The 18617-nt window shown below is 39.8% G+C and overlaps 1 protein-coding gene across 4 annotated transcripts in view; it reads left to right on the forward strand.

The window, feature by feature from the left end:
- Window positions 1–18617, forward strand: part of si:dkey-91i10.2 (uncharacterized protein LOC555224 homolog) — a 47014-nt gene that overhangs the window by 18450 nt on the left and 9947 nt on the right. For all 4 annotated transcript variants that reach the window (XM_017692423.2, XM_037539095.1, XM_017692425.2 and 1 more), the window contains exons 2-3: window positions 10069–10224; window positions 13590–15163. In XM_017692423.2, the coding sequence (XP_017547912.1) occupies window positions 13620–15163 (1544 nt within the window). In that variant the 5' untranslated portion in view covers window positions 10069–10224; window positions 13590–13619. The remainder of the gene's footprint in view (window positions 1–10068; window positions 10225–13589; window positions 15164–18617) is intronic.

Below are 18617 nucleotides of genomic sequence, written 5' to 3' on the forward strand. Positions count from 1 at the left end.
TGCAGCGGTAGTAATGATTACCGCTAGCAGTTTTATGCAATCTGCAATGTGTTGGCATCAAGCTAACGGTACCAGAGCTGGTTTATGTTTTTTCCAATTTCCCCTGTTATATCAAGAACCATGATAGAAGTTTGTATTTCACTAAAAAAAGACATACCCATATGTTTTCTTTTATACAGCAAACAGGTTTTGGGCAGCAGGACACTAGCATTACTGCTACTGAGTGCCGATTGGTTGGTGAGCAGAGCAGCTCATTGGCAGTTCACACTCACTAACATTGTGAGTGTACATGCCGTTTTAAACTTGTATAACTCAAATTCAAAAGCATTCAAAATATATTGGCAGTGTTAAAATGTTTTGCGCTGTTCTGTGTTCAGAAAATATTGCATTCCTTTAAATTGAAAATATGTATTCCTTTATGTTTAAAATGTTTAAGCAGTCATAAACTATTATTTTGCTAAAGTGCTCCATCTCAACCCATGGATTTTGGACTTGCTCGGGAGCGTCCTCTAGTGTATGAGAAAACTGGAAAACATTACACAGTGGTAATTCTCCTCTCGTCAATTTCTGTGAAGGTACACTATATTGCCAAAAGTATTCACTCATCTGCCTTCACACGCATATGACATTGAGTGACATCCCATTCTTCATCCATAGGGTTTAATATGATGTCAGCCCACCCTTTGCAACTATTACATATAACATGTGTTTATAGGAATTTTTGACCATTCTTCCAGAAGCGCATTTGTGAGGTTAGACATATTGGAAGAGAAGGCCTGGGTTATAGTCTCCACTCTAATTCATCCCAAATGTGTTCTATCAGGTTGAGGTCAGGACTCTGTGCAAGCCAGTCAAGTTCTTCCACACCAAACTAGCTCATCCATGTCTTTATGGACCTTGATTTGCGCACTAGTGCGCAATCATGTTGGAACAGGAAAGGGCCATCCCTAAACTGTTCCCACAAAGTTGGGAGCATGAAATTGTCCAGTATCTCTTGGTCTGCTGAAGTATTAAGAGTTCCTTTCCTGGAACTAAGGGGCCAAGCCCAACTCCTGAAAAACAACCCCACACCATAATCCCCCCTCAACCAAACTTTACACTTGGCACAATGCAGTCAGACAAGTACCATTCTCCTGGCAACTGCCAAACCCAGACTCATCTATCAGATTGCCAGACGGAGGAGTGTGATTCATCACTCCAGAGAACACGTCTCCACCGCTCTAGAGTCCTGTGGCGGTGCTTTACAGCACTGCATTCGACGCTTTACATTGCGCTTGGTGATGTAAGGCTTGGATGCAGTTGCTTGGACATGGAAAACCCATTCCATGAAGCTCTACGCTGTTCTTGAGCTAATCTGAATGTCACATGAAGTTTGGAGGTCTGTAGAGATTGAGTCTGCAGAAAGTTGGTGACCTCTGTGCACTATGCGCCTCAACATCCGCTGACACCACTCTGTCATTTTACGTGGCCTACCACTTTATGGTTGAATTGCTAACATTCCCAATCGCTTCCACTTTGTTATAATTCCACTGACGGTTGACTGTGTAATATTTAGTAGTGAGGAAATTTCATGACTGGACTTGTTACACAGGTGGCGTCCTATCACAGTACCACGCTGGAATTCACTGAGCTCCTGAGAGCGACCCATTCTTTCACTAATGTTTGTAGAAGCAGTCTGCATGACTAGGTGCTTGGTTTTATACACCTGTGGCCGTGGAAGTGATTGTAACACCTCAATTCAATTATTTGGATGGGTGAGTGAATACTTTTGGCAATATAGTGCATCACACATCTGTTTTCCCACTGGGTTACATATTACTTCTAACCAGATCTAACCAAAACCTCAGACATTTGAAGTGTGTAGGATATTCATGTTCTTTACTTTTTATATTGCTGTTTAGCAGTAAATCATTGTTTTTGTTTTTTTTTTCTTTTCAATTTAAAGCCTATCACTGAATATCAATGGAGAAGCGTTTTAGCTTGCCAGCTACTGTTTAATCTGTTTAGACAGCTATCTTTTAGCTTAGTTGTTCAGAAAATAAGTTTTTCGTCCCACAGTTGAAACAAAACTGGGTTCCTGCTTCATCTGTCAGTATGCTTGGTGGTCCGTGCAATAAGTCCAGTTCCAGCACAGTGATGTCTAGTGTGTTGGCGCATTAATACAGAACTCAACTGTTGTGAGGTAGTCATGGCTGTGTATGTTACAATGGATTTGGACTGGGGCTATCCTTAATATAGTGGCCCATTCATCAGTGTAAAGAGCAGTGGTGTTCCCAAATGTTATGTATTTTTTTTTTGATTTTGTTTTTTTTTTGGTGAAAGTGGTGATATTTTGCCTGTAGTGTTGGGTTAATGCTATCCTCTCTGTTGGAATTGTTATTGACAGGTGAGGACAGGTGGGGTTCTCCATGTAAGTGGTGGTCCTCAGGTGTGGACTTAATGCGGTTTGAACAGGATTGTTTGTCATAATTAATTTAACATTTGAAACTGAATTTTCAAGAGGCTGTGTGGTTTACTTAGAGCCTTGTAGTGAAGCTTATCACAGTAAGTACACATCTGACTGTAATGGGAAGAATGAGTGATCGCTGTGATTCTCTGATAGTCTCTCTCTCTCTCTCTCTCTCTCTCTCTCTCTCTCTCTCTCTCTCTCTCTCTCTCTCTCTCTGTGTCTGTCTGTCTGTCTGTCTGTCTGTCTCTCAATCTCATTCTGATGAGTGAGTCATTGAGCCATCTGCTGCTTAGTGCAATCCTGCCTTATAATCACCCCTTTGTTTATCAACAGTGCTTCCCTCCAGAGATTACCTAGTCTCTCCTCCTCTTTCCACCTCTTTATCTCCTACGTTCATGTTTTTGCTCCTCTCTGCCCTCTCCAGGTCATCTCTTAATCAGTCCCATTTCTATTTCAACCATCTTTCTTTCTCCTCCTTCTTTCCCCTATTGTCTTTCTTTGTCCTTGGTGCAGTTCCTTTCCATATTACCATCCTCTTCAGCTTTGTCACACAAATACACACTTAGTCATGCCAGCCAGTAGTCTCTGTTTTAAACACAACTGCACTGGTTAGTACACTGACACTGTGATCATGTCCTGTTTGAACTGACCCTACTTATCTTTCAGAATCTGGGTATCGTGTTCGTTTGAATAATCTAACTCAAGAGAAAAAGCCTTCTGGGTAGCTGCGGCTCACTGATTCATTAGTCTAAAAGGCAATTATCATGCCACTTCATTTCCTACTGCAATACAATGCAGAAATCGGCTTGCCAGCATGTTACATCACAAAGGGCTCTGATGCAGATTCATTTCATAGAAAACATTTTTATCTGTTTCCATGGCATCTTATGTATTATATAAGCAATGTCAAAAGCAATCACATTACTATGGGAGATTTGTTTGTCTGCTAAAATTGTATTCTATTTCACTTGCTCATCCAGAGTTTCATGTCTAGAGCAGGCAGATCTATAATCCCTATTAGAGTCAGTAGCAAGGATGTCAGCAAGGCTCGGGTCCACTTTACTGATAGGCCTGGACTCATTGGAATTGCAGTGCCTATTTATATCACACACAGCTTTTCTGGAAGAAATTATGTGGTAATGATATCACATTGTAGCAGCAGAGTCATTAATTAATCACCACCACCAACAAGCGGACAGGCAGACGTTGGTTCAGTGCCATATTACAACTTTTTTTTTCTCTCTCAACCAATGAGCTCCATTCCCTGCAGAAGTATCTTATCAAGGCAAAGCACATTTCCTTGTTTTATATAAGGAGCCTTTTAACAGGGCTGTACACAAAAGCCTGTGGCCACCTTGAGTGCATAAGAAAGCAGACTGTTTATGGAAAACTCTGTGAGGCAACAAAGGTTTTCTCACCTCATCTACCTACTTTATTATTTATGGGAAGCATTTACATCAAAGAAACATGAAAAATTACAGACTCAAGTTACAAGAAGAGACACAAGCCTGATCTATTCGTTCTATACTTAGTACAACTGGATTACACACATCATTTGAAGTAAACAGGGAAACATCATAATCACTCTGGATGCCATAAGATCCATGTTGAGTTCTTTACTGTAACTTTCTGTTTCTCAGTTCCAGCTCTGGTTCTGTGGGACTAGTATCCAAATGTAAATGTAAACACTTAGGTGATTTCCTTGCTCTAACACACCAACAAAACCTGGTACCTAACTGCTGATTTTGAGCAAGGAAATACTCAAATAAGGCTAAGCCCCTCCAGCACTGGAGCTGGACATCCACGTTCTGTTCCATTGCCTGAGAGATATATCTTCTGTACTAATATACTATGAAATTTGCTCAGCGTGACACTGCGTTTAGGTTTAAGCAATAACAATAGATCATGATGTATCGTATTGTTCAGAGTCAGGTAAAAAAGCAGAAAATATAATATTTAACAGAACAGTACGCAGATGAACAACTGTAGTATTGTTTTCTTTCTTTGCCTTTGTTATACCTTGCTTGTAGTTTTTTAAAGAAATCTGCAGGTTTTTCCATATCTTCAAAGTTCAGTCTTAAAAGTTGGTTACATTTACTGCTTCTTACAATCCAAGTAATCCCAAACACCAGCAGTTTAGGAGTGAGTGTGACATTGAATTTAGGGGTGTCATTTGCTACTATGAATCTGCCACTTCAGCCCCTCATTGTTCTCTGTGGCTAAAATCAGACCGATATGTAACATGTCTCATCTTACATGTACAAATCAGAACATGTGCAAAAAGCATGATTGTATGCAGTGAAGTTGATTTGCTGTAAATTTCCAAGCTAATGCTGATGCTAATGACGCACTGCATTTATGTTGGACAGAGAGGTAAATTGTGAGGGTAAACGGAATCATGTCAAAATGAAATGTTTTAAACATTACAGATATCCTGAGGTAAACTGGCATTACTCCATCTAACAATGAAAAACGAATTCTGTGCAAATAGAGTTTAAGGCTACTCTTTAAAAGAAAAACTTAGTAAATAAAGGCATTATGCTTAAATGAGATGACAAAACAAATCTAACACTGAGAAAGTTCAAGCATTACGAGACTTAAGCAAGACTAATGTTAACGTTAGCTCAGAATCTAACACAAGCCTTCCTAGTATGTTACCGTAACAAGCCGTTTTCATAGCTATAATCAGCCCTTGTTGCTATTCATTGTACGTGTCTACTGACCTCAAGTTCAAAGCTGGTGAAAGCTAACTTCGCTACAAAAGACAAATGCAACTGTTTCCAATATTGGGTCTGTCTGGTTGATGTTCAAAATATAGTCTAAGGGTCCCTATTGTGTGAAAATAGAATGAGTTGGTGTTCTATAGTGAGAGGGATGATGTTTTGACATTACCAGCATCCAGGAAGCACTGATTCATAAACTTCATTAATGCAAACTAAAAAATCATCTGAAATTATGACAAAAATATTGTGATATTGACTTTGATTGATACCACCCAGCACTAATTACCATACACCTCTCTGCACTTGAGCAGTGCACCGTTAGAAGTGTTAAACATGTCTGCCATGGTGGAATGCTGGTTAACCCAGATTTGCCCCTGAAAAGAACTTGAGGCTTCATTCCTCTCGTGAATGTGTCGAGGCTGTCTCCTCATGCTTTGATGCACTGCAGTTGCCTCGGTCTCGCCTGCTGTTGTCAGAATGCTCCCATGCCGCACTGACAGGGAATTGAATGGTTCTCCAGGTCATTAAGAGCTCTGCATCTACTTATGCAGCTCGCTCTCTCTGACTCTAACTCCCACAGCTCAATAGCTCTGTCTTGGAACCACTTATCTTAACCCCTGAAATCCAGATAACGGGTTTCACAGTACCTGCTATTTGTCAGCTGTGCTCTTCTTGACAGATTTTGTACTAGTGGTTTTTTCCTAGCTGTTTTTTTTTTTTCTTCCTTTTTCTTCCTTTTTTCTTGCTGTTGTCCATGACCTCAAAGCTGCAGATGGACAGTTTAGCACATCTAGCAGTGCTGGTCCATTTTACAGCAAAACAAATAAGGATAATGTAACCTTAAAGATGACCTTTAGTCTACTTACCTCAAGATACAAATGATCAATAATTGGCTGGAATTTCCAGACCTTTCCAGGATATTTGGTGTTTCAGGGAAGACATGGAATCATGAGGATTAGGCGATGGGGCCAGTAGGTACTAATACCAGCATGGCCACTAAGAGGTAGCAAAACACACAAGCTGTCCTCATAAGAACTCAACTCTTTATTTGTATTGAGAGGACTCATATCGCAATTGTAGAGCTCCAAGCATGACTCAGTGTCTTGCCCTATTGTTCCCTTTATGTTTTTGTATATTTTCTCCTAGCCCCACAGGGATAGTTCTGAGAAACTGCTGCTTTTCATGGAGGCAAACATTTATGGCTTTCCCAGAATGCAACTGCCTGAAGTGGTAGGAAGTGATGGTAGTCATGTAGTTTGGCCACCTACTGGGTGTTTCAATGGAAAAGTGACTGGAGATTTAGAGTTGAGAGTGATTTTCCATTCCCTGTCAACCCCATACTCATCACAGTGTGTTATACTGCGCCTTTTGAGAGAGCATTGCCTATCATGGACTTTGATGTGAGTCACATCTCACCTCACCTCAGCAGTACAGTCCTGCTGTGAGGCTCCATCCATGCACTGAATTACTGAGATGAGAAAGCTTCTGACCACCCTTGGGTTTGGTCCACTTTCAGTCAAACATCCTCAAAAAAAACCACTGGTGTGGTACCTGCACACTACTTTGGCTTAAATGACCCCTGGGGATGCTGTTACAGATTCCTCAAATCATGTTAGAGGCACATTGTGAGCTAGGTTTGGAAATCAGAGTAAAAGATTATGGCTTTTCATTAGCCACGGGGAAGGGTCTTCTTTTTTTTTTTTTTTTTGTAAGTTGACCTGACAAAATGGTGTGTATTGTCATAAAAATAATTATACTTTATAATAATAATAATAATAATTTTAAGGAAGGAATATAAACTGCATGTAGTATGCAGGACAGAGGGGTATATCCTATCACAGTTTAGTGTGTGTGTGTTGGAGGATGGACATTTTTCATGTGTAATCTTCATGTGGGGGTCTTTTAAAAGTACTAACAGAGTAGTTATAATGAGGTGCCATATCATTATCACACCATTACTGGCTGTGTTTGGATGGTGCTCAGAATTAATGTTATTGTTACCTCTGTTTCTGTCTGAATGCCTGTTTCTTTTAGTCTCTCTCTCTCTCTCTCTCTCTCTCTCTCTCTCTCTCGCTCTCGCTCTCGCTCTCGCTCTCGCTCTCGCTCTCGCTCTCGCTCCCTCTCCTGTTAAATACTTTTATCTTCACAATGGTAAATTTATAGGAGAAGGGAAATGGTATTTGCTTTGAATAGAAGTCTTATAATTCTTACTCTCACTCTTAACGCATACATTTTAACACAGAAAAAAACAAAAACGGACAAGGTTTTGTTCTGATGTCAACAATGTGATTCTTTAAAGAACCCTTTTTAAAAATTGCTCTTTTATAGCACCGAAAAGGGCTGCACTGTTACAAGTAGAAGAACCTTTTTTGGCACTGCATAGAATCTTTTTCTGCTATGATTGTAGTAGAAGTAGGTAATATGGCATATAGTATTTCAGTTTTTCAAGAAATTTTCAGTATACACACAGTATGTCACAATACTCATCTTTTAGACATCTGATCAGGTGAAACAGAGTCAAAAGAATAAGTAGTGCTACATTAAAAAATACTAAAATAACTGACTACAATTATTTTATTTCAATATTTGGCATACTGTGTTGCAAAAAATCCAGTTAAACAGGACTAATTTTGCTCTGTTTATAATGAAACATACAGTTGATCAGTGTTCTACAGGTACGGGCGATTTAGCACTATATATTCAGAAAAAATGATTGTATTCTACTGTAACATAATTTATCACAATCATTTTGTATATTGCCCAGTTGTAGATTGAAGGAGTGTAATGGCACTTGATTCTGTTTGATTGTTGATGAGTTCTCAATTCAGTATTCTCATACTTTGTACAAAATTTCCATCCATTTTCTAAGCCGCTTCTCCCTCAGGGTCGCGGGGGGTGCTGGAGCCTATCCCAGCGGTCATCGGGCGGAAGGCAGGACACACCCTGGACAGGTCGCTAGTCCATCACAGGGCTGTACAAAATTTGAATGGAGAAAAATTATGACAGTCCGTGTTCTTGCACAGATTTCAAATGAACAATCTGAATGGGGTTGTTGGTTGTTTTGCGAATGTTGGAGCTCAAAAATATAATAGCTTTAGATGGCATAATGAATGGAATGCACATTCTCCACTGCACATTCTCACAGTTTTGCACTGCGATATCACAGTGTCACAGTGCATCGTCATAACTCTAGTGTTGGCTGAAGTTTATATACACAATCCCTGGCAGCAAGATGAGTTTAGCTAGTTTGTTGAATATTAGACAGATATTAAAACGTCTGGACACCTCTACACATTCTCTTGGTGATACGAACTGCTTTAGACAATACTCTAGAGAATGGGTACAGGGAAAAGATTATAGGGAGATTAATTCTCTGATCAGCATTTACAGAGCCATGTAAATGACATTAACTGCCTAAAATGACGTGGTTCAGTGACAAGACTGTTACTGGACTTTGGCTTGTATGGTATATGCATATCTGTTGGCATAAAGATGAGATAATGTGTACTTCATAAAGGTAGCATGATACCACTGTTTCTCTTCCAATACTGACACAATACTGAAACCTGGAATATGAACTGATGCATTAAGGATCTTATTTTTATTTCTTATTGTTTATTTTAAAATGAGCTATTTTTGATTATAACAACCAGAAATATACAAGCACTACTACACTACAGAACAAATGCATGACTTTACAACTCTTTCACAGCAAAAAATAGTGTGTAAAGGATAGTTCAGGTGTTCAGTTTTCTTTAGTTTTTTGTTATTGCATTATGATCAGTTTTGCAATTTCAGCTTGATTTCTTCCGTATGTGGATCAGATTTGTTACCAGATTAGTGTGGCCTTGAGTAATGTACACTAAGGTGTTTTTGAAAAGCTGGAACTGTCAGTAGTTGATCACAGTGTGGCCTAAAATACTATCCCCCTTACTCAGGGTAACAGTGGAGGTCCTCAGGTGTTCTGTCACTCAGATCTGTCTCACCAGGCAACAGAACCATTTATTGCAGTTAGACACTTATCAGACGCCAGACAGTGACTCTGTCATGTCCCTTCCTGTCCTGCCTGGGATGAGAGAAAGGGAGATTGTTGAAGAAGAAACTGAATATCTTTGTTGACTAAAGCTGGCTTTCTGACTAAGGTCAGGAGCTGCCTCCCTAGGGAATGAGAAAAATGGCATGCATTCAGAAGCCACCATCACATTTTTTAGAATCTGCTTTGCAGACAGAATGTGGCAGATATCAAGTACACTGGGAATAAAATGAAAGATAGGCCATGCCTGGAGGTTGATGGCAGCAACTCTGGATTGTTGGTGTATGACGCATTTATTACCCTAGACTTTAGCTGTTTGGGTTGATGTTGGCAACAGTGGTGTGCTGTTTTGTTTCATTGATGTTTGTGAGTGCTTCCAAATCTAGCAATATAGAGAGGCTATTTATTTACAATCTAATAATTTATTTACACTAATCATTATTAGTGTGCTCTGCCCAGACTTCCAATGCTCACTGTAAGTGTTTGTCTAACAGACTTTGTTTATGTGCATTTTGTTTGAGTGCAAATCAATTCTAGTGATGAACAATGAATTGAACATCCATCCATCCATCCATCCATTTTCTAAGCCGCTTCTCCGTCAGGGTCGCGGAGGGGGGGGGGTGCTGGAGCCTATCCCAGCAGTATTCGGGCGGAAGGCAGGATACACCCTGGCCTTCCGCCCGAATTGAACAGACGTTTGTTGTTGTTGTTGTTGTTGTTTTTGTTTTTGTTATTGTTATTATTGTTTATCAGCATTGCATGATACCAACACGTATTTGTAAAGGCATGCAAGAGACAGTTCTGAAAATTGATCATATTATTTTTAGAGGCATCTACTGAGAGACCTGTCTCATCTTTTGCAGATGTTTATGCTCAGGGCTTCAGCTGTCTGGATTTGTGGATGGTGAGTCTACCTTGAAGGACAGATCAGCAGACAAAGAAGCATTTGGGGGGAGCCAGTGAAGTTTACCCTGAAGCAAGCAGAGTAAAGGTGCACACAGAGACTTTGTTAAAATGGGGTAAGTTTATATGGCTAACCTACAGCGATCCTCAAGCGATTCTCTTCCACATCCAATCAGCAGAGTGGTGTTTACATCCAGTACACACACATACACCAGCCCAGTAATACAACTGCATGAGCTACACAACAAAAGCATATCACATTCAGCTTACAGTGAGAGTTGTTCAGTTTAAATCACTTAAAATCTAGCTTTATTACATCCTGAGGCTTATTATTCAATATCTAGGGTTTACACATTTTGTCAAATCACCACAGGTGCTTCTACAATTAAGTGTGCATCTTATGTGCTGCACGCTAGGAAGCCAATGATAATTCAGCAATGATCACATTTGCAAATAATTTTTTTAAACATTAGCCAATCAATTCCTGAACTTTTACAAGAAAGCAGTGTGAGATTATTTTGCATGGCATACAACATAAAATAAAATCATAAAATGTTACTTTAACTAGGCTTTCTACACTTTTATGGACATATTCATAATCACTGTGTTTATTATAGCAAAGAACATTAAATGCTTTGTTCAGAGACTAGTTCAAGAGCAGCCCTGGGTGACAGGTTGATATAACTGGATATCAGCGATGATTGACAAATAGCCTGATGATGATGTTTCAAATGTGATAATTCTTTGGTTGGGAACTGTTTTGCTAAGCAATATGAATATAATATGTACATGCCATTCCCTTTTACCTTAAAAGCATTACAAGACCTCAATATGCTATTAGGCTACAGTACAGTAAATTTTCCCCTGTTGCTGAGGGCTTCCCAGAGTGCAACAGGAACATTTTTGTACAGTGTCTAGATGGTTCAGAAGAATTTTAACTATTATGAGTTGTTATGAAAATACAATATGACACAAAACAGGCATGGCTTTGGAGCTCACTCATGCATGTTTAGCAGCCTGAAGTTTCTCTACAAGGTTTATCAAAGTTTTACCCTGCAGATTGTAAGAATATTTAACTATATACATATTTTTTGTGTACAAGTAGTTATTACATCATGTTAGTTTAAAGTATTAAAAAAGAACTTAAATGTTGTTTCTCTTTTGTCTTCATCAGGAATCAACTAAGAAATGTATCAGGCTTATAACCATTACAATAGAAGTTTATTATAACCCCCCTAAAATTAACATGTTGCAAATATCAAAGTGAATATTGAGAAAAGCTGCTGCGAAATCAAGAATTTTAGCAACGATCACTAACTGGCTGTGAGACCCTGTTGGGACTGCTACATGGACTATGTTGTCTATTCCTAAGTTATAGAAGTGTGTAACAAAACTTTGGACTTGCCAGTGGGTCCTGACTGGCCGTTTAAGGGGTTAAATGAAAGCAGTAATGTTGTATGCCGGTGCTGCATGAATCTTTGCTGTTGTTTGATGTATTGTATACTGTGTCTCAGAGAGATTTGACAGTAATAGTATGGAGCCCTGGTAAAAGCCTGTTATAACTCAGTGAGTGGCTTCCTCAGCGTGTTACAGTGTGTCTACAGTAATTCAGTTCAGAAGTGAAAAAGAGCATCTGTATGTCTGTCACAAGCAGAGACAGAGAGGTGAGCCCTGTGTGAACTGAGCTGTGCTCCACATGCTCATTAACCAAGCTCCTTATGCTAATCAAGTGTGTTCATTCACACGTCAGCAGTTTTTGCACCCAGCTAAAGAAAACACTGGCACTGCTATTGAGGCATGTAACTGTACTGAGTGAGTGGCAGCCTACTCTTCCCCCAATATAAATGCAGCACATTAAGATTCAAAGATAAACAAAAAAGGTTGTTTTCTTACTCTTTATCTTTCAAACGTAGCTTTTAAATTAATGGATTAGCCAAAGGGGCTTCAGTGGATCCTGTTTAATTAAACTGGCTTTGAATTTTAATTGAACACCTGAATATGTCAGGCTTTCCCCTTTATTATCATTAAAACTGTCATTGATGTTTTCAGTGCTTTTTATCTACAATCACATGACTGTTATTCTCTGACAGGTGTTGTAAGAGAGATAAATTATCGTTAATGCAAATCTCATTTTATCACATTACCATATGTACTGCTATGATTTAGCCATGCTGTTTCATAATTCTTACCTTTGACCCTGATATCTGCTTAAGATTATGGATGGATATTAGCCTGGAGCCAGGCGATCTGTACTAATTACCGAAAGAAGAAGTAAGCAGTGCTCTTCTGGTTAATCCATTACTCTCGTCCCATTAGTGAAATGACTGCCAACAGCGAGTGTAAAGTGGCTTTTTTCATTACTGTCCATTCACATCAGAGTCTGATGTTCTCCTTAATTTCCTAGGGACCAGAGCAGAGGAAATAATCTGCTCTTTGAACCCATGCACCAGAGCCATTTTAAGAATATCATTGTGATTTTTCTAGTTTTGAATCACACAACAGGGCCACTGTGCCCACCGCAGGTTATTTAACTTTTTGTGTCCCTGATTGAGTCATATTGGTCATATCATAGATTCTTCACTTGCTGAGGGCTTTAGTTATTTTGTAATGACTGAATGTAGGGAGTATTCGTAACATTTCACACACAAGGTTTTACAGGGTCCATATCATGGAAAAAAACTGAATTTCTATGTAGTAAAAAAATGAGTTTTATGTAGTTTTATTCAGTATGTAAACACTGCTTACATTGCCCAGTCGATACAGTCCATATATGGAAGCTAAGCTGCAAAAAGCATAATTCAAAACATTTCATTATTTATTGTGAAATCATTTACATATATCTGCCTCTTCAGCTTACGGCGTTCCCACCCATTCATGTAAAAGTTAAAAGGAGTGTTTCAGCCTGGAGTGCTTTATGAACGCAGCAAAACACAGGGCAGCCTGTCATGAACAGAGGTCATTTACATGTATCAATCATAAGGGAGAATGCCACCTATTTTTACTTACCTGCATAATTCAATCACTTAGATTGAAACAAAGTCACTCAGAATACTTTGCTGGTAATTGATGGTGAAATAGTGGTCTGAAAAAGTTTTCTACATTCTACTTTTCTACATCTTAATGATTGAATCAAGTAGATATTTTTAAAGGCACACTAACAAAAACAGCCAGTTTAATCCTGAGAGTGTTAAATGGTAAACCTCTATATCTCTTAGGATTCAATTATGACTGTTGAATTATGGATTATGACTGCTTTTGTTACATAAACTCACACAGGCATTATAAGTGTACTTAAGGAAAAAAGTCTGCTTTATATTGTATCCTTTTTGACTTCATAGTCTTGGAATTTTTGATAACAGAGCATCATGAGCATTTGGCAGCAGTGAATAATTGATGTTTAGATGGGCTGTGAATGTCAGTGTGAGAGCACAGTGTGTTGTCATCATGCCAATGCCCCGGCTGTGTGTTCTGATTTCCGCAGGGCTGTGGTCCCCATGCCTCTCTCTGATGGATGCCGGCTCATGCTGTGGTCATGCCGGACGTGAAGGCTCTGCCATGTGAGTACTCCCAAGCAGGCTCCCCTGCTGGCTGCAGCATGGACCTGGAGCCCTGCCTCAGTGAGCTGCCAGCCCCTCTATCTGTCCTTGGCCCCCCGTTATCTGGGTATCCCCACCACAGCACACCTTCCTTCTCCAACGTGGCCGCTCCGGCAGGTCACTGTCCTCCAGGATGCAACAACAACAGCCTTCTTGGAAACCTGGGGCTCAGGTACTGCTCGGCCAGCAGTGTGCAACCACTCAAACAGCCCGAATCTCGAGTGGGGCTCTTCTCTCAGGGCTGTGTGAACTCCGGCAGCAACCGAATGTACCGCAGCCTGGAAAACCTGCACTGGAGTTCAGCACCTGACCCTGGTGTTTACACTTATAGGAGTGTAGAAAGTGAGTTCATTCTCCACTGCACCTCCAGCAGTCAGTGGTACGATGGGCCTCCTCAGGGATCACATGTCTACAGTATGATGCACTCCCCTGAGAGCATGGCTTTCTACCCACGCCGTAACCTGACAAGAAAGGACTTGCCTCTATTCCCTCAGTGGCTATTCCCTACTGTGGAGGACTGGGGTGTAAACGGAAATGGTCGTAAAGGCCTGAGAGATAAGCTCCGCCTCCAGAGCGCTCGTGTCACCGAACCCCACAAGCCCCTTCGGCCTCAGCCTTTGCCCAACAATATCTCCCATTCTTTTTATGATCCGGAAATGGCATTGCGCCATGGTCGGCCCTCTTCCCCAGGGCTAGTGAACAGCCAGAGAGAGCTATGCGCTCGTCGCATCACCAGCCCCGAGGAGATCAAGCAAGAAGTTTTACGGCGACTCCAGCTGCGCAGACAGAGGAGCACACCTAACCTGGCCCTCAGCTCAGGTCAGGAAGCTAACCTCAGCAAATCTTACACCACTGAGCCGGTCAACAGCATTGCCCAGTCTGCTCTTGAGAGGAAAAGGCCGCCGATGGGTCGCCTACATATCCCAACCTTCGAGGAGTTTAAGAGAATGAGGCAGCGAGAGAGCAGTCAGGGTCTGGGCCTTTTCACAGTGCCATCTGGTGTAGGAGCTGGGTCTGAAGGCCACAGTGTGGAAAAAGTACAGACGGTTAAAGATAAACTACAGACAGAGGCTAAAACTGAGGCAGAAATTGGGCAAAACTGTATAATCACTGAAGATGCAGCCCAACTATGTGGTTCCAGTGGCCAGGAACTGACAGAGGGCAGTTCTTCTGCAGAGACCACAGATGGACCCATCTGTACAGGGCCCGTGCCTCGCTCTCCTCTGCACTCCCAGGCTGCTGCCACCACAGGAGGAGCACAAGTCTATGAAGCTGGGGGCACTGGGCCTACAGATATAGCTCTTCTCCCTTTTCCTCCCCGCAGGGAGAATGCCGAAGGGGCATCTAGCTGCTGCCCCGCTATCCTCTTAGATGGGACAGAGCTCTCTAGCTATGGAGCCAAGATCTACAAGATGAAGGAGGGCCTCCTCGGATCAGCCCTGGACCTCATAAAGAAGAGGTGAGTGGATAAAACCAAGTGTATGTCAGTATGTTACATGCAGGTTAGCATTTGTTTTACCATGCCCATGCATCAGAACATCAAGTGTAATTATATATTAATGATATAATTACATAATTAGTCATGGATAGCTTAATGACTTAGTTATGTGTAGGTGATATCATAAGCTATGGAATGAAGAAATCTGCATACAGTTTATATTCTGTATTGACAGGTTTGAGCCTGCACATACTTTCAATATTGGGAAATGGAAAAAAAATATTCACCACAATAACTTTTCATGAACATAAAACTATTAATACAATAAAATCTCTTCTTCTACTTATGAGCATGGTGGTGCAATGGTTTTGTGTGCATATCTGCTGATGCTGATGCAATAGAAATTTATAAACTATAGAAATCATGAAAAATAAAACCTTTATTTTTTTAGGGTTAGAAATGCAGTAACATTAATAAAATACAGATAGTTTAGCCCAGTAGTTCTGTGTTGCCTAAACATTTTGCACCTCTGGAGTACAAGGAATGCATGAAACATCCGTTTAAAATATCAGTCAAGTCTAAAAATCTTTCCGATTCTGATATTTTTTTATCCAATATCTGCCCTTATCAAAGTGATTCTGATTGCGCAACCCTTTCATTAACCCCTTAAATTCCTATTACATCCTTAGGCTTAATATTTGGTAATTGCATGGACTACAGTGAAAACTGGCTAAAGGTAAAGCATTCTGCTATGAGTGTTAAAAATTTGCTAACCATTTTCCAACTGAAACGGTAACAGTAACAGATGTAAGGCTTTTTAGAATTGAAATGTGAAACCAGTTTGGCACATTATGTCAAAATCAATGTAACAAGGAGACAATTTCACTGAATCAGACTTTTATACTTCTCATTTTAACATTTTCTTTTGTACGAGCACAGCATGCATTTTAAATCAGCAAAACATGTTTTTAGCTAAATCAGTGGCCATAAAAATGTTTTTTGGAGAACCAGTCTTGCTCATCAGCTGTGAAATTAGATGCTATAGTGAGCTCTGTGACATTATTCAGCATGTGTGGCATTAGCAGCCTTGTTCCTATTGATTTATTTTGACACTTTGGTGTGGTCCAGACAGAGCATAAGGGAGTGTGAACACTGCTTCTCTATCACCTTCTCTAGTGCCAGGGTAACACGTCTCTGCAGATGGCAGGAATGTCTGGATTTGCCCCTGAAGCATTATGGCACCCACCGGCAGCTGTCACAGGCATATTATCTGGTGATTAGCAGCCTTAGAGTTCAGTCCAGGACAAAGGTAAAAAACAGAGATGAAGAGTCCATTAGGATTCGGCTGTTTGGCAGACCAGAAGTCTGCTAGTCTCTGATTCACCATGTACATTAGAGATAACAAACTAGATAAAAGAGTAGTAAAGCCACATAGTCTTCTCTGTTTTTATTATCAGAGGCATGGATTAAAGCAATTATTGAAATCAAAGAGGGAATGTGAGGAATGAGGACATTCACAGTTATAGGGCGGCTGCACTTTCGGTCTCTGCCAGGAACTGCCATGAAGCCATTTTCACTGTCACATTAGTAGTGTATATAATGAATTTGCGCCAGTGCATGGAATGTCGGAAATAATAACAAATTGAATTAATGTTACAGAATCTACTTTTGAACACAGCAGATGTTGCATTTTATTTAATGTATATTTTGCTTCATTTCGTTTTATTCTGAGTGTAATACAGAAATGCCATTCATTGTTTTCTAATTTACCGTAGGGAAATGGTTTCAGGATGCTGTAAGTCATTGGTAGAGTAAAGAATCGCATGAAGAACTGAGTAAGGAAGGAATATGAACAGAGCCAACCAGATCAGTTCTCTTCACAAGGCAATCGCACAGACATTTTAATTTATTGTTTTTCTGACAGGAGAAAGAAGAGCTCATATATTATCTTATGTATTATCCCAAAACCATTTTCCTATGCACACTGGAAGCTGCTCTCTTCACCCTTAAAAATTGTTTAAGGGTTCTTTAGTAAAGTCGGTGGTTCTATATATAGAACCTTGAAAGAGGTATAGAACCATTTCAGTACAATCATTCTTTGCGTGGTCAGATGTTTTGTCTTTATAATGGAAAACCAGTTGTTTATATTAATTTAAAGAACCTTTTAAAAATGGTTTGTATAGCATCAAAAATGCTTCCGCTGTTGTTACAAGACAAAGAACCCTTTTTTGCAATGTTATATAGAACCTTTTTCTCTAAGAGTGTATTTTCACAGTGGTGACAAATACACATAGGATATTTCTGTGTTGTCAGTGCCGTCAAAAACAGATTCTAGTGCTATTCACAATTTTTTTTTCTTCTTTTAACTTCTATTGAGTGCATGCAGCACAGTTCAGTAGCGCTCAGCATTCTGCTGTCAGCCGTATTCCAGGATCATATCTATGCAAATGCTTTTTTGTGACATGTTCTGCATTGACAGAGATCCTGAGGCATCAGACTAGAAGAGCGAGAGGTGTGGGAGATGCAATTAAAGAGAAACTCATAACAAATTAATCAAGAGACATATCTTTTACTACAGAGACTAACATGAGAAGATATCATGCATGTCAGGAGTAAGAGAGGGACGAAGGATGAACATGGAATATAAATATAAAATGAAAGTTAATAATGTAATGTGCATTAACATTACATCTGCTGTTAATTTGGCTCACCATGGATTAATATCAGTTGCTTTAACTCTTAGAAGTTACTTGTTATTAGATCTTATTGTTTTGCTGTACCATTTAAATGTCATTACATAATGAATTGATTAATTACAAAGTTTTTATGGAATTAAATTTTGCATTTGACTGGATTGAGTATGAACATTTGTTTAAATGTAAAAGAACTGATGAAAACATGGCAAAAAGAAAACCCAAAAAAAAACAAGTAATTTTTTTTTATCGCTCAATAAGACTTTATTCACAATACCTTTTAATCAGTTTCAATATACATATACATTGATTAGTTTCAGCCACACATTATGAATGAGAAGCACTCTATCCCTTATAATAGTATCATTTCGCTGAGCACTGGTTGCTAATTAACAAGTCACTTTTCTTGTAGCTAATCATTATTAAAGGTGCAGTGAAAATTTTTTATCCAATACACTTTTTGTCAAATTCAGTGAAATGTCATCACAGTCAGCTAGCTGTCTTTCTGTGTGCATGTTAGAAATAAATCTAGTTTTTGTACATGGCCCTGACTCTGTAAACAGGAAACAAACAAAGTGGTTCGGAATTAACTATGCAGTTCTATTCCAGCCAATCAGCAGCAGGGAGTGTTCATGCTTGTGCACAGGACAGGGGAAAGGGGAGTGGAAGGGAAGCCTGTATATCTGGGACATACTGTGTGATGTGAACTCCACACATTATTAAGAAGGAGTGATGACTGAGAAACGGCCAAAGAAGAACTGAAGATCTGAAGAACGAAGAAA

Source organism: Pygocentrus nattereri, chromosome 6 (assembly GCF_015220715.1).
Source record: "Pygocentrus nattereri isolate fPygNat1 chromosome 6, fPygNat1.pri, whole genome shotgun sequence".
Lineage (NCBI taxonomy): Eukaryota > Metazoa > Chordata > Actinopteri > Characiformes > Serrasalmidae > Pygocentrus > Pygocentrus nattereri.